Source organism: Muntiacus reevesi, chromosome 2 (assembly GCF_963930625.1).
Source record: "Muntiacus reevesi chromosome 2, mMunRee1.1, whole genome shotgun sequence".
Classification (NCBI taxonomy): domain Eukaryota; kingdom Metazoa; phylum Chordata; class Mammalia; order Artiodactyla; family Cervidae; genus Muntiacus; species Muntiacus reevesi.
The window spans coordinates 154,469,040-154,493,253 of NC_089250.1; the positions used below are offsets into that span (position 1 = coordinate 154,469,040).

Below are 24,214 nucleotides of genomic sequence, written 5' to 3' on the forward strand. Positions count from 1 at the left end.
CTTTCCAGGGGGCGAGAAGGCTGCGTCTGAGCAATCCGAAGCATCCACAGAAAACAGTGCTCCAATAACGAACTTGTCCTATTTGTCAAAACAGTCAACTATTTTGAGCAACTATTATGAACTAGTGGGAAAAACCCAAGACTTCCATTCATATGTTTATAAACTTAAACATATGAAAACGATAGAAGCACCATGTTTAAAGGAATGTTCACAGACACCCAAAGAACATTTCTGTGATGTGAATATTTACTGAGAAGGGCAGTAGCTAAGCTGTAGATATCTACAAACCCAAATACTTGATCAAATTTGAAGAGCTCTGGCTCAATAATAAAATCATGCACAGTAGGTTCACAAATTTATTTAAGATTGTTTCCTATAAGCATTTTAATCATGGTCTATGTGAACTCAAACAAGACGTGTTTGTATAACGAATTATGCAAGGAACTTTTAACTACAGATACAAGACATCAAGAATATATTCACTTTTTGATTTATTAAAAAAAGCTACACCTCTGGGCTTCTTACAATATATTAACAGGCGTAAAGATCAATCCACATTTCCAAATCAGTTTCATTCACAACATCACACCATGCTATTTGACGGTACTTTATAATCAATCTTTTTACAACAATCTAACATTTCTTTGTACAACAGGCAAACAGTTTAACACCTTCCATCAAGGCATTTCAGAACTTTAGATGTTTAGAAATAAAGTCAAAAGTCTCTTTCAAATGCCATCATTTTGTATTAAACTGAAATGCCAGATGCCAAGTCTCAAGTTCCTAAAAAGAGTGCTTTAAAAAACAGATTTACATCCAAATTAAGTCTTATAAACCTCAGTGGTAGGTCCTATCATTTCTAAACACTAGAACTATTTGTGGATAAAAAGCTGCATTTGATTGTGCAATATCTTCTGCTAGGTCTGACTTAAAATCTTATTTTTTTACCCCAATTAATCCTAGTGTTAATTTTGCTCCTTTCAGTTAAAAACCCAGACACATTGAGGGCTTCTTTCATTGAAGAGCTCTGACCACCTATACGATAGTTTTCTGTGCTTATTGTCTCCAGGGGAGGAAGTGTACATCCATTAAACACAACGTCTGATCGTACAAAATGCATGCAGATATGCCTCTGTATCACCTGGCAGTTACTGTCTTGTCCTCTTAAAGAAATACATAACATAGTGTTTCCCAAAATGTTTTCTGTGAACCTCAGGAGAGGTCCATAGGTCTGTTCAGAAGGTGAAAAAGGCTCTGGGGTCGCACAGATTGGGAAATGCTGGGTTAATACAGGCTTGGTACCAGCAGGCCCTGAGCCGTTACTGTGCTAAAGTGCACTGTGAGTTTCTAGGAATGAGGGTTCATGTGCAAATTAATTTTACCAGCAACACTTTTTCTACAAAACACCTATGAACATCTCATAGAGCGCTCATATACACGGAGAACTCTGGGAAATGGTTTGCTCCTCAGACTGGAAATTCCACAATCTGAGTTTACATTCACTGCGGTCCCTGATGCGTTTTCCCCACTCACCCTTGTGACTTCATGAGACTTACAGATCTGAGGAGGACTCGTAGTCCTTTCTCTGTTACTAGTTCTACACACCTCACGCTACTTCCTTCCTTTTCTCTTAAGAGCGAAAGTTCCTTTTGAACTACTTTTGAATTACTTAGGACTTTCTCATTTTGAAAGAGTGTAGCTTCATATTGCTTATCATTGGGTTTTTTTGTTTGCTTTTTAACTCGACTCACAGTCTGTCTTCCCCTGGAGGGCATGCATTTCAGTATTACAGAAATGCAATAGAGTAAACGGTAATAAATTATTTACAAGCACCTATTTCGTTTAATCTTACGTGAAAGCCATTCGCTTTTGGAGAACAAGGAGAATAAATCTTTTAGCAAAACGGTGGTATCTGGAAGCCTTACTGGGATGATGGATGTTTGTTCAGTAACGAGGCACTGAAGAATGAGCTGTGCTAAAATTAACTCGAGGGTGAGCTTGTCTGGATGAGCAGAACTTTGGTTGAGATTTGTCTTCTTTAAAAAAAGGTTTTCAAAGCACCAGTTAATTACAGAAAGCATGCATATTTATTCTCACAGTGAGTTAAGTGGTGAGAGAGCTAGCAAATCATACATTGCATTCCCCAAAGCATCTGACTAGATTTCTAGAAAACAAACCACTGAAAGGGAAGAGAGAGCCAGAGAAGCCGCTGCTCCCCACTCAGTGGGCTGGCGAAGCAGCAGCTCGTAGTGGGAGTCACAGGCGGGGCAGCAGAGGCCACGGGGAGGTCAGTTCCAGCCCTGACTTAGTCTGAGTAACCCTTGGTCTATAATTTCATGGATGAGTGAAAAAGACTAGTGAAACGTTTGCTTACCGAGATAAGGAACACACAAGGGGATCAATAAGCCTCCCTGGCTGGTCCCCAAACACAGAGCTCAATACTACTTAGGATGTAAAATGGAATGTAACACGGTGAAGACCCCACTCCACATCAGAGCCGCTGCCAACGCTGGCAATGGCTTAATGGGATGTGAGCTCCTATAAAGAAAACGTGTTTTAAATGCGGAATTTGAGGAGAGTGGAAGAAAATCACAACAGCATGGCATTATTGCTCCGAGTTTCAAAAATTTCATACAATGTGAAACACCGATCAGTATTTTTCCCTCTCCCAACACACACAGAATATTCACAAGACATTATTAGTGTTTAAAATCCAAGCTGATAAAAGTACAAACTTAATTCTCAGTACCTTTCTATTAAATTCAAAGATTACCTGCAGTATTTGTCAGGAAAAATTCCTAATTCCTTAATACCACGGAGAGAAGAAGAAACAGTCAGCTGTTAGAAAACATTTTATATCACATGATCTTTAAGAAATCACCATTATTACCACAATTAGTGAACAATTATGATCCCTGCTCACAAAAAAGGCACCTACCTGTTATGAACAATTTTTCATAATTATTTGCCACTATATGGCATCAGGGTTTAGGAAAATAACCCATGCATATTTTTAAAGAACCATGGTTTTCTTTTTCTCAAAGCTAAAAAAATCTACAAATGCCTCTGACCATCTGCCAGTCTGCAGGGCCATCACATATGTGATGTACAACCCACAGGTGGTACTCTGCCCAACTTGAGTGGGTACCGGCCACTCAAAAGTGTACAACCAGTCTGCAGGACATAAGAGGCCTGGGTCATGAGTCTGCAGCCAGAGCACTTTACAGGAACACAGGCAATCAGGTCAAGCTAATAAGTTAGGACAGTTGCTATCTCCAAGAAACAACCGTACCTGACAGGCAGGTACTACCTGAGGCAGGAGGTGGGGGAGGGGTGGCAGGGAAGGGATACAGACAGAAAACAGGAGTTGTTCCTAAATACTTGCTGGTCATTTAAAACTCAATGGCACTTTTTCACATGAGCAAACATTTTCAAAGTCAGTTTTCCGGCCAAGTGTATCTTGAATTTCACCAGCCAAATTTATCTCCTGGTACGAGCTGATTGGTCAGATTATCTCTATTCCTGACCTAAATTAATATTGTGTTTTCACTTAGCTCTTAAAACACTTTCTATACCTGACTGCAACAGACAGCACAGTGACACCTATGTGTGAATAGCCCATTCATTGTAAAGCACTTTGCTAGGAAAAAAAAATGTTCCCATTTAACAGTTAGCTACAATTGACATAGATAAAACTGAAAAAAAAAAAAAAAAAAAAAAACAGGAAAAAAACGAAAAAAACAAAAAACAGTGAATGGATGACACAATTACTTTTAAAGGAAGCATTAATCGGAACATATACCAACAAATTACCTGACAGCATTAAGTGTACTAAACACAATTCAGTTTTAGAATCAACTACATTTGTGTGTCCATCACAGTAGTAAGTCCCTAACAGTTACATTTAGAATGTAAATCTTTAATAAACTCCAAAATCTCATTTTGCAACCTATTGATCATGAACTGCAAATGGAGGCTGGGGCCCCCACGGTGTGATCTGCAAGCTGTGTGTCACCTCAGTGTCCAGCCGTCACAGATCACGGAGGGGAGAAGGCACTTGCTTCCAGGAGGTCGCGACAGGACAGGTCAGCCTGACCACACGACGGCGCCGTCCACTCTCGTGCCCCAGGCGGAGCCTACGAGGAACGGGTCCCGCGCCCTGCACTTGCCAGAGGTGGCCGGAGTTACCTACAGCACCACAAAACTCAGAATATATTCCAGGAGTTTTTGCCGGTTGCATTGAGGTAGAAAAGTGCTGCTGAGTTCTAAAACAGACACTCTCTTTTGTTTGGTCTCTCTGAAAACCTAGAGAGAAAGTTTAGATTAAATTAAAGACAAACGAAAAAGGGCAAAGGAGCGGGGAGACATTTCTGTCACCAATCCTTACTTGATGTGCAGTAAGGCACATAAAGCCATATCCAGGCTTTAAGAAAATGTGTGTGTAGGCTGTGTGTGAGTGCAGGGTAGGAAGGTCACGGGGGAGGGAGATTATGGGGGCAGGTGTGGGGTTTACTAGTGTACTAGATTTTAAATTTTATGTTAAATAGTTCCTTACAAAGACCACTAGTACCTCCATGGAACTCGTGTCCCAAGTAATTTGTGAAGATAAAGGATACCCAAGGATACTTCTAGCAATACTGGTAAAAATACAACAAAATAACTGAAAATCATATGGCATAATTAACATTCCCACCAAAACTGTAGTAGAATCTTGAAACACATGGACACCTTCATTCAGGATGAAGATGAAAACGAGGACAATTTTGGAACATTCAAATAAATCTGTGCGGAGGGGCCTCACCTTCAACATGCCCCTCCTCCTCCCAATCCCCAGAAATGCCTGCATGATTAATCCTGCAGAAACTGCTTCTCTCAGGGTCCAAACCAACACAAAGGTGACTCAGACAGACTAGATCTAAACAGAGAGGACAGAAGTGAATACACACTCTTGTACATAAGCGGTGGACACTCACCCCGATATCCTTAAACATTTTCACAGCGTTCTTCACAAGACAGTAAGTGGCGCTCTCAGCTGTGGAGAAAGAATCAGGCCCTGTCAAATGTTTAGGTCCAGCAATAATGAAAACTCCAATATTTTGAAGAGAGTGTAGGAGGCTGCAAAGGGTCTGTTCTTTCTTTAAATCTACTCTGTCATCTTTTGGGGGAGTGGGGGAAATGGAGAGAGGGGTAGGGAGAGAAGAGAAAAAGGGAGGGAGGAAGGGGAGGAGGCAGGGAAGGACAGAGAGAAGAGGAAGGGAAAGAGAAATACCCAAACCACCCATCTTGAAGGCTTTTTGTGAGACTCAAATGAGCCAGAATGTAGTTCTTTTAAACTGTGCAGGAATGCATAGATGACTCCTACTGCAGTGAAACCAGAAAGAGCGCAAGCCCAGAGGTCAGAAAAAAGGAATTCTAAACCCAGGTTGCCCTTTAACTAGCTGCATGATCTGGAATAGTGTCCTCATCTCTAAAGTGAGGTGATTCTAGGTCTTGATCTCCATCTAGAGATACAGCTATAGATGTAACTATAGATCTCTCTATATATCAATCTGTAGAGTTCTAGCTATCTCTAAATAAATATCTAGTGATCGATTATCTCTAGATCCCTCATGGCTTTAAAAATTATTGATTCAAAGTACCTGCAGTCCTAAAGCATAACTAGAGAATGCTACTCCCACCCCAATCACACCTCTCTCATAAGAGACAGAACCAGGTGTCAGCCAGGAGTGGGGCAACAGAGGCACACACTGCTGCTGGGAGTTTCAGGGTTTTGCACTCGGGAACCGTTGGACCACACCTACCAACGCCAAACACACCACACCCTGCGAACAGGCAATTCGCCTAGACAGGCCAACATAAATGAGTCCAGTTGTTCACCCAAGGACACACTCAAACTTGTTCACAGCAGCGCTAGTGAGAGGAGCTCTGAACTGCAAAACCCAAATATCCATCAGTGATGGATACGAATCAATAAAATGTGTAGATATTTAAACAATGGAATACTACAATGCAACAAGAATAAACAACTACATGCAATAGCATGTATGAATCTCGCTTACAATGTTAGAAGAAAACTGCTAGACTTGAGTATATAATCTGTGTAATTCAATTTATACAACACAGCCAAAGAGGCAGTAGGAGCAATCCATGGAGTGACAGGTCAGGATAATTTTGCATTCTTTTTTTCCAACTATCTGCAATGAGCAGATTCCCGTAATCAAAAACGACATAGCTTTCAAGAAGAGCCAAGAGACGGGCACACATACCGTACACGGCAACCCTCCTCTCCGTTCTCGTGATCAGGTATTTGTGCAGCTTCTGCAGGAATTCAGGCTCGGGAACGGGGCCGCTGAAGTTGTGAATGAAGATGGCGGCGGAGCTGTAGGCCTCCAGCAGAGGCCCGAGGAGCCTCTGTAGGAAGGTGATGAACTGCTGGTGCTCCTTGGACTGGCTCACCTGAGAGGGCGAGAGTGGGGGGCTCAGTCGTGGGGGGACAGAGGCACCCCCCTGGAGCACCAGCAGCCCGAGAAGACAGTCCCTCACTGTCCCACACAGAAGCAGCCTACTGTTCCGTGGGCTCAGAATCGCCCCTGGAGATGACCGCTGGTTTTAAAATGTGTTCTTTATTGTAACCGCTGACTTTCATAGTATTAGAGGTTTATGTTCATTGAACAGCTGCCTGGAAAAAAAAGGTTGTACTTGAATGACATAATTATGACATACTGTCATCACTGAAAAGGGCTGGTCCCCAGGCTGGACCCTCCAGGCTTTGAAGCCTGGCTCAGCAGTCACTCAAGTGCACAAAAGGCCACATGCCAAGACCCCTAGCATCATCTCAGTCCCTCCCAGCCCTCATGGCCCGCCAGGCCCACGTGGTCTCTGGCCCACAGTCCAGCACTGCAGGAAGAGGTGGTGCTGGTGATGGGGTGCTCTGGGCAGTGGGGGCTCTCAGTGCCCCCTCAAAAAAACATCCACATTCAGATAAGCCTCCCTGGGGCAAGATTACTGCCCCGTTTTGAAACTAATAATAACTAAAAGGAAAAAATCCCAAAAGTCACTTGGACTCTCCTGACTCTGTATGCCTATGTGTGCCTGTGTGTGCCTCTGCATGCACGCATGCATATGTGTGTGCGTGTATTACCCCACTGCAAAGAAAGTAATCCACTTAGGGTATTCAGAAAAGAAGGGTCATTATTACTAATTGCTAAAATTACAAATTAGACAAAATCGCTTTTTCTAAAGGAGGGACAATCGATCTTCTAAAACTCAAATTTTCTGATAGGATTTGTTTAAATGAAGGCAAAGAGCTTGATGCATGAAATTCTGGGAGTGATGGCAAGACGGAACACGACTCAAGCAGAGCAGCCGGGCCAGCGGCAGCGAAACATGGACTACTCTCCACCCACCCACCCCCACCCCCGGCACCGCACCGCCTTGCCGTGGTGATGCCTGAACAGAACCTCTGCCTCTTCAGCAGTGAGTGCAGGGATGGCTACCGGTCTGCACCCATGCATTCTGGTGAGAGGGTCGCAAAAGGTATCATCTATGACGTCATCTTCCCGAAAGCTGAGACTCTTGTCTCTTCTTCCATTTATCTATACCCCAGACTGAACCATTTCAGGTATAAATTCAGTTGAGTTTCAGTGTCTTAACTGGGCTGAAAGTACCACGGCCAGTTTGACAGTGCTGTGAGTACGTCAGCAGAGTCCCAATTTTTAAGCACCTTGTCAATCTCTGGCAACATGAGCCTCAACTCAGCACTGTGGTGTCCACCCAGATTCTTCACCCAAGTACCTTCAGGTAGCAATCTCGTTGCTCCTCACCAAAATCGCTGTCTTCATCTTCTTCATCACTTCTCCAAGACAAAGGTTCCGGAAGCTTCTTGTCCCACTGCTGCTCGGCAAGACCAGGACTGATATCTTCCTGATCATCTTGCTATGCCAGGGAGATGACCAACAGTTAATAAGTATTCACAGGCACACAAACACGCACCCGGCTGGACCCCAAGGTCATCCTCTCTCATGCCCTGCCCTACTCTGTTCTGTCCAGCCGTTCATGACCTCAATCCACCACCCTCTCCAAACCCAAAATCACTCGGGAGACAGCAGGGGAGGAAAGAAGAAAAGAAAGAGTGAGGGTGAAAGCTACCAGACACGTCAATTAAAGCACCATCAGCTATGCTAAACTGGTATCTATTTTCCCAGGCCACATCCTTTATACGAAAGCTGCCAAAATTAAAATCTCAAAAAAGAAAATATGCACACATGAAAGCTACAAGCACATGGATATGCAGAAGATCTGATCTTGGAACACAGGTTTCTGGATGCCATGGAACCAAGTCAAGATATACTTTATGCAACACCAGTTACATAAAAGGAACCAAAATAATATTCAACCATTCCAAAAGACATTTACTCTCTCCATCCCTATTTTTCTCATCTCACCTTTGACATGACCCTCTCTCTCTCTCTCTCTCTCTCTCTATATATATATATATATATATATACACACACACACACACACACACACACATACACACATCAAATGGAATCATTGGTAAAGCGGGTGGCAGAAAAGACAATGAAGACAAGAAACTAAAGGCAAGCAGAGGCAAGCCCGTCTTCTTACCTCTGCCACTGTAAGAATGCCATACTGGATAAACCTGCCCACTGTTTCATGGCAAATCTGGTAAAAGGTCTGGCAGGGCTGCAAAGAAAAGGCATTCCAGTGTAAATGTCATGGTCTTCCACTTGTTTTTTTTAAAGACAGCGTACAAAGTGGCTGCCAAATACTCCCACGGTATCACCTGCCTCCCTCCATCAGTCAAGCACTAAGATTTCTGACGCCACCCTCTTGACAAGCTCACGCTGTGGACAAAGTCTGAGAAGAGACCTGGTTACCTGACTGGCAGAGCGCCCACAAGGCACCACCTGCAGACGGAGCTCCTGAGCTGGGTCCCCCCGGCCCCCACCCTCCAGTAGAGTGCAGCCTCAGAAGGGCCACATGTCCGGCCCCTACACCTATTTTTTTCCTTTTTAAGATAATTTCCCTGCAAAATCTATCTTACAATAAATGCTGTACACAAAGGTGGTGGATGAGGAAATGCAATATGTATTCAAGTGATTAAAAAAAAAAAAACCCAAGTGAAAGACAACGTCAACCTTGAGAGCCTTATCCACCCTTTTCTCTCCCATCCTGCCCCCCCAGATTCATGCAAAACAGATTGCACACCAGGACACAAATATAACATATACAGACAGTGCTGTGGAGGAGGGCTGTACTCCCAACACCTATACTCAGAAATGTCCCAGAACACATTCCCATAAGTGGAAAACAACAGATTTTAAAATAAGAATTTTATTTATTGATGACTTTGAGGGAAAAAAAATCTCTCTACTGCTTAATAGGTAAGCCTCATTATAAATGTCTACAAGTGTTTAAATATAACATAAATGCTCGTTAGCTCTGCTGGGCCTTAGCTTCCCCATTTGGAGAAGGAGCTGAGTAGATGTGTTTGAAGACTGTTTCTGACACTCAACTTCTAGGTTTCTTACACCCATGGGTGGGCATGTTAATCATTTACAAACCCCTGACCATGTGGCTTATGCTTGAGAAGAGGTTCTGCACCTCTGGATCTGAGTGACGGAGAACGCTGAGCCCTTGGAGTCATCACGGCACAGGAGGGGGTCCCTGGAGCAGTGACCCCAAGAAGAAACCAAGACAATAATGACACAGTGGTCAGGTGGTCACCGAGACCCAGGAGGAGGATGTAAAGCTTCAGTAACAGACCAAAAATTCCCTAAGAAGAAAGCATTTTACGTTTTCATTAAGATGCTCAAGAATAAGAGAACAGGAGACACTAAAGAGTCTTCACTTACGAGGGAGATGGTGCCTTCATTGGAGAGCAGATAGCACAGGCTGGCGGCCTTGCGTACCAGCTGCTCCTGGCTGATCAAGCTGGGAGACGCGGGCCCTCCTGGGCCCCTCTTCTTCAGAACTGCGTAAAGGCTGCAGGCTGAGAAAGTAAAAGCATCAGCGAAGCTGGCAGCCTTAGATTTCCAAGAAAAACCTCAATTGGCTCAGACTGGCTGCACTGCTGCAAAAGATCGTTGATACATCCAAAATAATTATCTGTGTTCACTGGAAAAATTTAAGTAAATCCCTTCAGAATTTACTTCTTGTGATTCCATGTGATCCCAACCCTGTCAAACCTTCTGCAGAAGCTTCCATCCCCTCTGCTCTCTTTCTCCTCTGTTCCCTCCACTCACTCCACAGCCACATGCATGTCTCATCTCACCTAGATTTTCAGCTCCTGGGCAGCAAGACATTTGACTTCTCCTACTTGGTAAATCATGTAATACTATGTATACAGTAGTTCAGTTACTACTCATTGAGTAGTAAATATAAAAATAAGCTATAATCAGTGAAATAGCAGATGACACTTTTATTTCAAAACTAAATCTATAGCAACACATTCCTTGAAACAAGGGACGATCATCCAAACTGAAGTAGACACCATCACGTGCTTTGGGCCACTTGATTGGCCATGAAAATACTTCACCCACGGGTGGGCATGTTAATCATTTACAAACCCCTGACGTACCTATGATGGCCTCCATGATAAAGACGTGGAGCACCCCATTGCTGTAGAAGTTGAGTTCAAAGACTGACGGGATAGTTGTGCTAGGAGTAATAAAAAACTCATCATTCTTGTTGGTGTGGGTGATGGTGATACAGTTTCCCAGCAGCTGTATGGCATGCATGACTACATCTTCTGAATTTCCTGAGAAACCCAAGTCAAAATCACGAGCCAGGACTTCCTCCTTCATCACAAAGAAGTCTTCCACCAATGTGGAGAGGTCAATTCCCTATAAAAACAGACAGAAGTGGTCTCATGAGAACACAAAACCCACTTCTCAAAAGACGGAGAGACTGCCCCAAGGATTTTTTTTTTCCCCTTGCCTTGGCTTTCCTGAAGTTTGCTGTCAGGAAAAAAACAAAAAAAGTCAGAGCACCAATGTAAAAAAAGTTAGAAAAGTGGTTAAAAAGCTGTCCCCCAGGAACGCCAAAGTATTTCATGTCCAGAGCATACTCTAGTCACAAAACATGATGTGAGCAAGTAAGATCTCAAATGGAAGAAGCCACCTTCTGAAAAGAAGCAGTACTTATTTTTTAGCAAGAATTTCTCAAATTTCTTAGCTGGTATTTATATATTGGCACTACATTTGGTGTTCAGAACATGACTGTGACAGAGACAGTCTTTCCCATCACAGGGCTTAGACAAGTGTATTGTAGGAAGGCAGAGCGCAAGTCCTAAATACAAGTCAAATAGCTTGGAAACCATTAGCAATCAGAATACTTTCTACGTGTCGATAGACATGTCTTATTTCCGTTAACTGTGTTCCTCAAAGAATGCCTTCCTATCTGATAAAACAGTCCCTGAGACTTTTTTCATATAGATGTCTTCCTCCACTGGGTTCTAAGCCCCTGTGGGCAGAGTCCTTAGATTATTTTACTGTTCACCTCACAGGACTGGGTTTCCCTGGTGGCTCAGACGGAAAAGAATCTGCTTGCAATGAGGGAAACCTGGGTTTGATCCCTGGGTTGGGAAGATCCCCCTGGAGAAGGGAATGGCTACCCACTCCAGGATTCTTGCCTGGAGAATCCCATGGACAGAGGAGCCTGGCAGGCTACAGTCCATGGGGTCGCAAAGAGTTGGCCACCACTGAGCCACTGTCACTCACAGGACTAGCTGGAAGGGAACCAAATCTATCAGTGAAGAAGCATCTGAAAAGCTGCCAAAGCACCTCCCTGCTTTCTGTTGGACTCCAGCGACGCTGCAGACATACCTGCCTGTGTCTGTAGAGGAGCAGGCAGGCCACGATGTGTGTTGACATAATAGCACAGGACTTGCTGGCAGCTGGAAGGCAAACACAAATCTTTAGTTGCGCTTTTTTAATATAGCTCAAACTTTTTGAAAAGTACCTAAATCTTTAAAAAAAAAAAAAAAAAGTATCTTAATTAGGAGCATTTAAAACTATAAAAGTCCTCTACCGTATTTCTTATACCTGATTCACCAAAGGGAAATCACAACTTGCTCTGGACCAGTGGAAATTCATTAGAGATCGTTGCTCACATAACATAATTCAGTCTAACCCAGAAATTGATTTTAACTTCCTCTTTTCAACCTGGCCCAGAGGCAGGTCAGAGACGAAGGAAGGGGACAAACATACATCTGAGAATGACTAGAGTCCATAACTCAATATTCCAAATTTGTAAAAATTTACAATCATATAAACCAAATATGAGAACATCTATGGAATAATCTAAGACAAGACACCATCTGTGGGTTTTCTGAGATGATAATGAATTCAGGAATACTTCACTCATAATTAATGTTATCTCCAGTGTTTAAGAAACAAAAAAGTCCCCAGTACCATACATATTTGGCCTTTAAAAAGAATATTTAAAAAGCTTTCATAATACTTGTTTTATAAATGGAAAACAGCACAAAACTGCAAAAAAATATATATTTTTATAGACTAGACAGCAACCCATCTGGTCATCTGGGTAGCGGGTTTTATCTTTACTTTCCAGTTTTTCAACATTTAAGGATGCATTATTTTCAGCATCCAGGATTTAAACAGAGACTCCATCAGACATCGTCAGAAAAGAAGATCTTGGCCCAGCATAAAGCAGTAGCAGCAGCAGCTAGATAGAAAGGAGCAAGATGAGGTGAGGATGCCCTCACACTGACAGGAAGGGCGGAGGGCCTAATCTGATGGGGAGGAGGCAGAGGGAAGGGCGAAGAAATCCCAAGCTATTGTGCTTCCGATCTTAAAGCAGCCTCTACAACATAGTAACAATGCTGCCATTTGCAACTTAAGGATGGCTAAGTCTGCATGTAACTCGCTCCACTCTGATTCACTCCCACTTGCATTATTAGTGTACAACCGCCCCACTGAGAAGAGCAGAACCTCTTTAGGTACAGAGCCAATGACTCAATGTGTAGTCCCCACAGCCAGAATAAAGCTTTACATGCAAGACACACAATATTTACCAAATAAAAAGGATCACGAGGTCACACGTGCAACCATAAACCTAGAAGCTGTACCACAAATGGGTTCAAAGAGACTAATTCATGAGCATCTATTAATTATTAGGCACTGTGTGAGGTGTTTCATTCAGTTATCTCAAATCCTCTCAGCATGATCTTCCTTCTCATAACTTACTTAGTACCCCCTGCATGTTAGTTCTAGAACCAGAAGTAGAATCTAACTTTGGCAGATTCCAAAACCTGTATGGTTTGCACTGCATCACACTGAATCTGAATTTTGGAATGAAAGAGTGGAATTCTACTTACTGAAGAGAATGTGGTCAGCCAGATGTGAAATCAGTCTTCTTCGGCAGGATTCATCTGTTGCATTTCTGGATTCGTTAATGGACGTGTCTGTGCCTTCATCAGCAGCATCACTGGGCCTAAAAAGTTTTTTGTTTTTTAATTAGACTTCTATAACCCCAATCTTTCACAAAGCAAGTGACATGAGATACAAATGTATTAGATACTTTAAATTACTACATATTCTAAATTTAAACCACAAATAGATTATTTCTATGAGTTGTTTTACACCAAAATATACTTCATTATAGGCTTCCCAGGTGGCTCAGATGGTAAAGAATCTGCCTGCAATGCAGGAGATCCAGGTTCATTCAATCCCTGGGTCAGGAAGATCCCCTGGAGAAGGGAATGGCTACCCACTCCAGTATTCTTGCTGGAGAATTTCATGGACAGAGGAGCCTGGTGGGCTACAGTCCATGGGGTCACAAAGAGTTGGACACAACTGAGTAACTAACACACACATACCTCATTATATTTAAGACACTCTCCTGAACACAGCATGTTATTTATTTATAACTAAGTAATCTGTTGGTATATCACTTTCAGAACTCACTGGCAGAAAGAATGCATAAAACACGATGCTCCATTTTAAAAACCGTTTCAAAAATTCAACATTTGAACATATAAAAAGAAAGGCTTAATATTTCTCTAAGTGACCATTTGATTTGAATTCTGGAAAATTCACATAAGAAACTCTTACATGTTATGTGAATGTGCAATATGCATAGGCTAAAATACTACCAAAATGAACATTTCAAGTATTCAAAAGTAGAAATCAAATAAGAACTCATATATGATTCACTAAAAAGATTTTAAGATTCAAATAATCAAAAACCTTCAAACTAATACACAAACACATTATTTCAAGATCCTTTACTAGACCAAGAGAAAAATTCCTCAAGTGAGGAAGTAGAAACAAGAATATGAATGTCCTTAACAAAGCTAGCCAATTTTTTCCATGCAATATAAGAAATCCATGTGTGCTGAGTCACTTCAGTCATGTCCGACCTCACTGCGACCCTATGGACGTTGTAGCCCCCCAGGCTCCTCTGTCCTGGGATTCTCCAGGCAAGAATACAGGAGTGGGCTGCTGTGCTCCTTTCCAAGGGATCTTCCTGACTCAGGGATGGAACCAGTATCTCTTATGTCTCCTGCACTGGCAGGCAGGCTCTTTACCACTGGCTCCACCTGGGAAGCCCGATATAAGAAATAACAGATATTCAGTATAAAAAACTTCCATAAATCTTCAGTTCAGTTCGGTTCAGTCACTCAGTCGTGTCTGACTCTTTGTGACCCCATGAACTGCAGTGTGCCAGGCCTCCCTGTCCATCACAACTCAGGGAGTTTACTCAAACTCATGTCCAATGAGTCAGTGATGCCATCCAACCATCTGTTGTCCCCTTCTCCCGCCTTTAATCATTCCTAGCATCAGGGTATTTTCAAATGAGTCAGTTCTTCACAACAGGTGGCCAAAGTACTGGAGTTTCAGCTTCTGCATCAGTCCTTTCAATGAATATTCAGGACTGATTTCCTTTAGGATGGACTGGTTGGATCTCCTTGCAGTCCAAGGAGCTCTCAAGAGTATTCTCCAACACCACAGTTCAAAAGCATCAACTCTTCAGTGCTCAGCTTTCTTTATAGTCCAACTCTCACAGCCATATACGACTACTAGAAAAACCATAGCCTTGACTAGATGGACCTTTGTTGGCAAAGTAATGTCTCTGCTTTTTAAAAGGCTGTCTATGTTGGTCATTACTTTTCTTCCAAGGAGCAAGGGTCTTTTAATTTCATGGCTGCAATCACCATCTGCAGTGACTTTGGAGCTCCTCAAAATAAAGTCTGACACTGTTTCCACTGCTTCCCCATCTATTTGCCATGAAGTGATTTGACCAGATGCCATGATCTTAGTTTTCTGAATGTTGAGTTTTAAGCCAACTTTTTCACTCTCCTCTTTCACTTTTATCAAGAGGCTTTTTAGTTCCTCTTCACTCTCTGCCATAAGGGTGGTGTCATCTGCATTTCTTAGGTTATTGATATTTCTCCCAGCAATCTTGATTCCAGCTTGTGCTTCTTCCAGCCCAGTGTTTCTCATGGTGTACTCTGCATATAAGTTAAATAAGCAGGGTGACAATATACAGCCTTGACACACTCCTTTTCCTATTTGGAACCAGTCTGTTGTTCCATGTCCAGTTCTAACTGTTGCTTCCTGACCTGCATACAGGTTTCTCAAGAGGCAGGTCAGCTGGTCTGGTATTCCCATCTCTTTCAGAATTTTCTACAGTTTGTTGTGATCCACACAGTCAAAGGCTTTGGCATAGTCAATAAAGCAGAAATAGATGTTTTTCTGGAACTCTCTTGCTTTTTCAGTGATCCGGCAGATGTTGGCAATTTGATCTCTGGTTCCTCTGCCTTTTCTAAATCCAGCTTGTACATCTGGAAGTTCATGGTTCACGTACTATAGAAGCCTGGCTTGGAGAATTTTGAGCATTACTTTACTAGTGAGTGAGATGAGTGCAATTATGCGGTAGTTTGAGCATTCTTTGGCATTGCCTTTCTTTGGGATTGGAATGAAAACTGACCTTTTCCAGTCCTGGGGCCACTGCTGAGTTTTCCAAATTTGCTGACATATTGGGTGCAGCACTTTCACAGCATCATCTTTTAGAATTTGAAATAGTTCAGCTGGAATTCCATCACCTCCACTAGCTTTGTTCATAGTGCTGCTTCCTAAGGTCCACTTGATTTTGCATTCCACTATATCTGGCTCTAGGTGACTGATCACACCATCATGATTATCTGGGTCATGAAGATCTTTTTTGTATAGTTCTGTGTATTCTTGCCACCACTTCTTAATATCTTCTGCTTCTGTTAGGTTCATATCATTTCTGTCCTTTATTGTGCCCATCTTTGCATGAAACCCTTGGTATTTCTAATTTTCTTGAAGAGATCTCTAGTCTTTCCCATTCTATTGTTTTCATCTATTGCTTTGCACTGATCACTGAGGAAGACTTTCTTATCTCTCCTGACTATTCTTTGGAACTCTGCATTCACATGGGCATATCTTTCCTTTTCTCCTTTGCCTTTAGCCTCTCTTCTTTTCACAGTTATTTGTAAGGCCTCATCAGACAACCATTTTGCCTTTCTGCATTTCTTTTTCTTGGGGATGGTCTTGATCCCTGTCTCCTATACAATGCCACAAGTCTCCATCCATAGTTCATCAGGCACTCTGTCTAACAGATGTAGTTCCTTGAATCTATTTCTCACTTCCACTGTATCATTGTAAGGGATTTGATTTAGGTCATACATGAATGGTCTAGTGGCCTTCCCTACTTTCTTCAATTTAAGTCTGAATTTGGCAATAAGGAGTTCATGATCTGAGCCACAGTCAGCTCCCAGTCTTGTTTTTGCTGACTGTATAGAGCTTCTCCATCTTTGGCTACAAAGAATATAATCAATCTGATTTTGGTATTGACCATCTGGTGATAAATCTTACCTTGAGGGAAGTATAGCTGGCAACAATGCTTGTTCCAAAGAAAGTGGAGCAGAAATAGGTTTCTGACTTTGTGTTTCTAAATATTCCTGGAAAAATCAAATACAATCATTTACTCCCACTGTTTCACTTCCATAAACATGTATAAAATATAATTTCATCTTCAAAAAGTAAAAAGGGAGTTTTTAATAAAATGAGCCATACTATTGATATATAACATGAGAAATACTTTCTATAGCCTAAACTATATTCAGAAGTGCAGAATGACTCATAGAATGTTGTTAAGCATGAAATCTAAGAACTGAAGCTTCAAAGACAGGATGACACTTAAGCAAAATCATTTAACAATTAAGGGCAAAATTTAACTTTTCTCACATCTTCATGAAATTAGTTGGCATTCCCAATATTATTAACAGTGATAATTGACCAACAAAGGCAATCTGACAACCCGAAGGTCATATCATAATGAAAAGAATCTCAATTCAAAAGCAAAAACAAGAGAAGTTTTGCAGTATTTAAAATAAATAAAAAAAGTGGTAAGAAATGACAAGGTCCCTAAACAGAAAACATATAGCATAGCAGTCAGATTTCCTTAAAATAAACCAAGAAGCGGAACAGAAGGAGAGGCAGGATCTCTGTGCCTTATCGTTGAGTTCCCAACTCCCCATCCTTCTCTCTCCTTTGCCAATTTGAAAATCTTAAGAATTTAAAACTACAAAACCTCAGAGACCCACCAGTCCCAGGCTTCTCCGTGAGGATGGCACTCTTCCTCTGAATATGTAGATATTAGACTCTACTCAGTAGAACAGAGTATCACCCTGGACCATCAGTGTTACCCAGCTGTGAGACATGTTTTTATAAATGTCTCCTAAAGACAATTTTAAAACATAACATACAAAAAATATATATAAAGCAATATGCAAAATTCTCATGAATTATAAAAAGCAGCAAAAAATTATGAAACTGGTATTTCCCAAAGACAGACATTTAGTCTCCTTTGTCAACAGGCATATTTCGGTGGAAAAATTCAGGAAATACTACTCTTGTCAGAGTCTTGTCCTACAAGAGAAGAAACTGAGGCTGTAAGTCACATGGAGAAAGGGTATCAGAGGTTGGTCTGGAGCCCAGATCTTCCACACTGAGCTAGACCAATGCTGCCACACAGCTTCATCTCAACCGACACTCACCTTTAAGGAAAATGGTTGTGCAAAATCCACTCTGACACAGCCGTAGTTTTTTCGTAACATTCTGATAACGCCTCTTGCTATGCTCCAGAGGCTCTCATTCTTCTTGGGTTTTCCCTAGTTTGCAATTTTGAAAGAATAGTATGGTAAGCAGTAAAGCTAACAAATATGCAAATATTATTATCCAAAGATAAAGTTTATGAATTTTTTTTTATGGAAACTGAAGGTTTGTCTGGAAAAATAATGAATGAAGGAGGAAAATACATATCCATTTGCTGAGACCTGCCAGAAAATGTTGAGCACTCAAAGATGCTAAAAGATGTAATGATATCACTGGGAAGGTAATTTGGCCAATGAAAAAGGAAATATTTAACTTCTTTTAATGCATTGTTTACATCATTTACAAAAATACAACTGCAAACTACTGAAAGATAATGATGACATAATAGCCTGAAAATCTGTTCTGCGGTTCTCAGATAAAAACAAAGAGGCCACCCTATTGTGATCTGATGATCATGATGGTCCAAATACATAACATTAAGCAACCAAACACCAAATTCAGCCCTGACCTGTAAGCCAACTGTTCATTCAGTGAGTGTTTCCTGAATACTTAACATGCATAAGGCACAATGACAGCTGTAGAATGGACACAGGACTCAGATATGTCATCATGAGACCCCATCAGGGTGAGGGAGCATTTGTTCAGGATGGACACAGGCAACACAAGGAGGGGGTCTCACAAGAGAGATATGGGTAATTATCCACGTCTATCTCTTTATTTTTTATTAGAAGTACTGGAGTTTCCAGTATGTTTTGAACAATAAGCTTGAAATAAGTACCATGACCAGGACTTCCACACTAAATAAGAACAAAACTAAATCCCTCTGGAACTTGCACACTGCTGGGAGGAACAGTAAGTTGGTAAAACCATTCTGGAAAACTGTTTGGCAGCATTTACAAAACTGAATGTACCTATGCATTATGATCCATCAATTCCACTCCTAGGTATATACTCAACAAAATGCATACATATGGTCATCAAGAGAAAGGTTTAAGAATGATCACAGCCCAAACCGGGAAACCAAGCTTTTTTTTCAACAGTAGAACAGACAAATTGTATACTCATACACTGCAATAGTACACAGCTATGACAATGAACAAATTCTAACTAGCCTACTAAGTTGTTGTTTGAGCAAAGGAAACCAGAGACAAAAAGTCCACATGCTACATAGCTCCGTTTATATAATGATCAAAAACAGGCAAGTCAATCTATTCTGTAAGAAGTAAAGATAACCAGCTGCCCATGAGGGGACAGCAATGAGAGAATGGATAAGGAGGGTTTCTAGGGTCCTCGACTTCAGTGCGATTATGTAGGTGTGTTCACTTTGTGCTAATTCAAGCTACATGTGTATGATGGATGCATTCTTTTGTAACTGTTCAATAGAAAGCTCAATAAAAAAAATTGCTGCCACTTATCAAAATAACTTGTAGATGCTTTGCCAACATGATCCCACCAGTTCTTCAGGTTTAACTTAAAACTCTACACATAAGCAATAAGCCCTGACTAGACCAAGCCACATATACCCTTCCCAGGGCAAAGATGGTAACTCAGTATCAAGTATTCTTTCATTTCCCAACTCTATGACTAAGGCTGGTGTTGATTAATCTAATCATGGCAATTCCTCCAAGTGCAGGAAGACACATTAGCACTACCAATCAGGCTGCTGTAGGAGATGAAAGCCCAGCCTACCATGTGTTATAAAATTAGGGAGTACCAAGAATATTCTCAACTAATTCTAAAAGCACTTATCTAAAAGCAAAAGGTTAAAAAAGCCAAGATGACTTTTGTGCAGGTGGTCTTCTTACCAGTTGTTCACCATTGTAATGACCCTCAATAATACGATCATAGGAGATCCCAACAGGTATTATCAAGATGTCTGGGATGGTGTTGGTAGACAGAGTATCTACCACAACTGACAAAAGCCCTGCCCGAGCACAGGAGATTTTTCCACTCCTCGAGCGTGTGCCTTCCAGAAAAATCTCCAAGAACTGCTGCTGTCGAAGTAGTTCAACTATATGCTGGAATGCAAGAAGAAAGGAAAATATGAACTCATGAACTTAGAATAAGCTCAGCAAAGTTAAATCTTAAAAACAACAAATCCTTAAAACTTCACTACAGACCAAATATTTTACACAATTAATAGCAAAAGAGCACTTACAATGTTATATTTTGATGATAACAAAAAGTAATCAGCAAACTCATACCCAAGCAATAATCACTGAAATAACTACTCAGACAACAGTTTTTTAAAAATCTCAATCAAGTCTCTCTTTCTTCTACTGTAATCGCTACCATAACAACTTGAAGGATAATGAGAGATCACACATACCCCATGGAGCAAAGCTCTATAGAGAATATCTTTCCGTCCATCTGGAGTCTCATCTAGCCTCCGTCGTATGAAGAAGCCTCCAAGCTTATGGATCAAAGTACTATAAATTTAAGAATGCATTAATTTAAAAATAATGTAAAAAGAAGACTCAAACTCCAGTGTGGATATAAGCCACAGGTATTCTTTGAGCTGCTGATTATGAAAATGTGGACATTATCCATATAGCTGACCAATTTCTATCATTTACATTATGCATGAGCTTTCAGAATGTCACTGTGTATAATGATGCTCTGTTATATCTGTTATATGCCAAAAGGAGTTTCCATGATACATTACCCTGCAGAGGTGCTGGTACAGATTTTAAGAGGATTATAAAATACTGCTCAATTTTAAAACCCTGTCCAGGGTCTCAAGACACTGATCTTTCAGTTCAGTTCAGTTTAGTCACTCAGTCGTGTCTGACTCTTTGCGACCCCATGAATCGCAGCACTCCAGGCCTCCCTGTCCATCACCAACTCCCAGAGTTTACTCAAATTCATATCCATTGAGTTGGTGATGCCATCCAGCCATCTCATCCTGTCGTCCCCTTCTCCTCCTGCCCCCAATCCCTCCCAGCATCAGGATCTTTTTCAATGAGTCAACTCATAGACATTCCCAAATTTTCCTATGGCACATTCACTTCAAGATGAATGTGATATTACAAAAGCTCCTTTGGGGAAATTTTCTCAAGTAAGTTATTTCTTAGAGAGTATCCCAGTGAGATAACGATAAGTTTATCAAACTAGAACCAAGCATAACCATCCTCTCAAAGCATGAAATAAAAATTTGCTTCATTTATGCATACATAGAATAAACAATTCTTACAACTCCACATCTGTCTACAAAATTAATTATTTTGATAGTAGGCTGAAATTTTCCAATACTTGTCAACCTTTCCAATCTCAGATCCTCCTCCTCTGTTCAAATAGTGTGATATTAATATAAGTATTAATACACAGTTTTGGCACCTTCTATAGTCAGCATAAGGAAGACAGTAAGATATCCCTGGAACTTAACATCTTTGACAGTTAACTTAACTCTCTGAAAGTTAAACTTTGCAGAACAAATTCTTAAGGAAATGAACCATCCACAAAAATAACCCATCCTGAAAAGTGGTTTGTGACAGTACAGGCTGACATGTAACAAAAGAACACTGCAAATAAACAGGTCGGGTTATTTAGAGTCTGTCATAGCTGAAGGAATGATAAGCTAACTGGCACAGAGGTCATGAAAAGGGAAGAAATTATCTGTTTATTAAGCAATTCCCAGAGATCTCCCTTGAGAACGAATCCAACATGGAGGGAATGAGTACATAAGTTGTTCTGATTATAGAAGAGGCAAACTATTATGGGCAAGGCTTCTCTAGAGCTCAGGTGAAACAGCCCTCTTCATGCTCATTCTATGCCTAAACACTTTTTCAAAAAAGTGAGTGAAATTCGCTCAATCATATCCAACTCTTTGTGACCCCATGGACTATACAGTCCATGAAATACTCCAGGCCAGAATACTGGAGTGGGTAGCCTTTCCTTTCTCCAGGGATCTTCCCAACCCAGGGATTGAACCCAGGTCTTCCGCATCACGGGCTGATTCTTGACCAGCTAAGCCATAAGGGAAGCCCCAGAATACTGGAATGGGTAGTCTATCCCTTCTCCAGTGGATCTTCCCAACCCAGGAATCAAACCAAGGTCTCCTGCATTGCAAGCAGATTCTTTACCAACTGAGTTATCAGGGAAGCTCCCTTTCAAAAAAGAAACATTTTTTTGATGACTTTCTAATCCAGCTTTCCAGGTTCCTTGATACTGGGAAGAGGTACCCATGAGAAAAACCATAGATATTCTGATCTTTGGAAAAGCATGATATTTGGAAAAGTGTGTAGCATCATTTCACAGTGGATTAGAGTTAGCTGTTTGTCTACATTCCCCGCTGTTTCATATGAACTATTTGAAAGCAAGAACTATGTGTCTTGTTCACCCTTGCCTGGACCACAGGTGGGCAAGTATTGGCTGACTGCATGTATGAATGGCTTCTCTTCACTCACGTGAGTCAGATTAGCTACAGAACTCTGAACCGAGGGATTAGGAAGGAACTCCTTCGACTGTGCGGCTGAGGATCAGACTCCCTGGCATGCAAAGCAGTGACCGCCCCCTTGTGAGGCCCTGCCTGAACGACCCGCCAGCCTCCTCCCCTTGGGTCACTCTCCACACTCATCCTCCTCACTCTATTCCTCACACAGCTGACCTGAGTGATGCTTTGTGCTCTGAAGTTTGAGACTAAATATTTCTCAAATCTACGACCGCTTCTCTGAGAGAACTATTATACCTTTCTTTAAGCCTTCATCATCTTTTGTCTGAACTGACACAGTCAGAATTGATCTAAGTGTTAGCTGCTGAGCCTTTTTTGTACTTTCCAAATTTTCCACAATAAACATGCATTCTTTTAAAACAAAGTTAAAAATCCTAGTGTCCTCGTTACAATAAAATGTATCTAAAGTTATAATAAAAAAATAAAAATTCAAAACATAATCTTCATACCTTAACTTTCAATATAAGGTAATCTTACCTGAAGATGGGGATGTTGAGGTTATTGCCTGAAGCAATGTACGGCGCTTTGATGTTATGGCAGAAGAGAATGAAAGTGAGCAGGAGATAGTCAATGTGTGATCTATGAACTGGCAGAAATATAAGCGGCAAATTCATCTAGCAAAAGGAAAAATGCCAAATTTAAAATTCAAATGAAAAGTTGAATTACAGCTCGAACATTTGGTTAGAATCATTCAAACACTAGTTAATTAGTGACTCATTCTATAAAAACATTTTTCAGTAAATAAGAATGGCAATTAATATTTCAACTATATATTACCTAGCTAATAACAACTGCAACAACAAAAAATAATCAGGGAAGGAAGAGAGCAATCTAGAGTTCAAGGTGACGCCGTCATATATCTTCTGAGAGGAAACTCTAATTATATAAAAAGAATGTAGGTTTGGACACAAGGTTGTTTGGTTTGAAATTCTAGAGAAATGACCTATTGGCCATAACTTGGGACAGTTTTTTAATCTATACGTGCCTTTATTTCCTCATTTATAAAATAAGAATTGTTCTATTTGATTTTCAGAATTATTGCAAGGTAACTTACAGAAGGAATCCTGCATATTGCTGATAGGTCCTTCTTTACGCCACTTGTCCCCCCCAAATACAAAGCTACTGTAGTTATCTCACATGGGGAAAACCTGCAAATGTGTGGGACTGCACAAGAGTATACAAAAAAACATTCCCCAAAGAATTCCAAAATCACTCTGCAAAATGTAGAGAAGAAAGAATGACAGGTTCACATAATTCTTGCCTCAGTTGCAGCTTTAACCATCTCAAGTTGACCCTTGTGAATCTGAATATTCCAAAAGAAGCTGTTGAACAGTTTCAGCAGCACCCATCCAGTCAGCCTGAAAGGAAGTTTAGAAAGTTTTTAATGTATACACATATTTATATATATACACATACATAGTTTGACAGCTATCTACCTAAACTTTTGAACCTAAAACCTAAGACTGATTGTAACTGACTTCATGTTATGAGCACATGTGCGTGTATATGTGTGAATGTGTACATCTGAATTGTGGACTTAAAGAACTGATTTTACATATGCACTACTCATAGATGCATCCATTTATCATGTACTAAAATCTCATATTTTACTCTACTTGCATGCTTTAAACTT

At 41.0% G+C, this 24,214-nt stretch overlaps 1 protein-coding gene across 3 annotated transcripts in view; it reads right to left on the reverse strand.

Moving 5' to 3' along the window:
• Positions 1 to 474: 474 nt before the first annotated feature.
• GPAM (glycerol-3-phosphate acyltransferase, mitochondrial) overlaps positions 475 to 24,214 on the reverse strand; it is a 41,620-nt gene continuing 17,880 nt past the window's right edge. For all 3 annotated transcript variants that reach the window (XM_065923322.1, XM_065923323.1, XM_065923325.1), the window contains 15 exons: positions 23,843 to 23,939; positions 23,059 to 23,195; positions 20,461 to 20,560; positions 19,937 to 20,149; positions 18,074 to 18,187; positions 16,890 to 16,975; positions 13,364 to 13,479; positions 11,850 to 11,920; positions 10,604 to 10,868; positions 9,879 to 10,015; positions 8,629 to 8,706; positions 7,795 to 7,935; positions 6,267 to 6,456; positions 4,974 to 5,032; positions 475 to 4,305 (listed from right to left, as the gene is read on the reverse strand). In XM_065923322.1, coding sequence (XP_065779394.1) covers positions 4,189 to 4,305; positions 4,974 to 5,032; positions 6,267 to 6,456; positions 7,795 to 7,935; positions 8,629 to 8,706; positions 9,879 to 10,015; positions 10,604 to 10,868; positions 11,850 to 11,920; positions 13,364 to 13,479; positions 16,890 to 16,975; positions 18,074 to 18,187; positions 19,937 to 20,149; positions 20,461 to 20,560; positions 23,059 to 23,195; positions 23,843 to 23,939 — 1,921 coding nt within the window. In that variant the 3' untranslated portion in view covers positions 475 to 4,188. The remainder of the gene's footprint in view (positions 4,306 to 4,973; positions 5,033 to 6,266; positions 6,457 to 7,794; positions 7,936 to 8,628; positions 8,707 to 9,878; positions 10,016 to 10,603; positions 10,869 to 11,849; positions 11,921 to 13,363; positions 13,480 to 16,889; positions 16,976 to 18,073; positions 18,188 to 19,936; positions 20,150 to 20,460; positions 20,561 to 23,058; positions 23,196 to 23,842; positions 23,940 to 24,214) is intronic.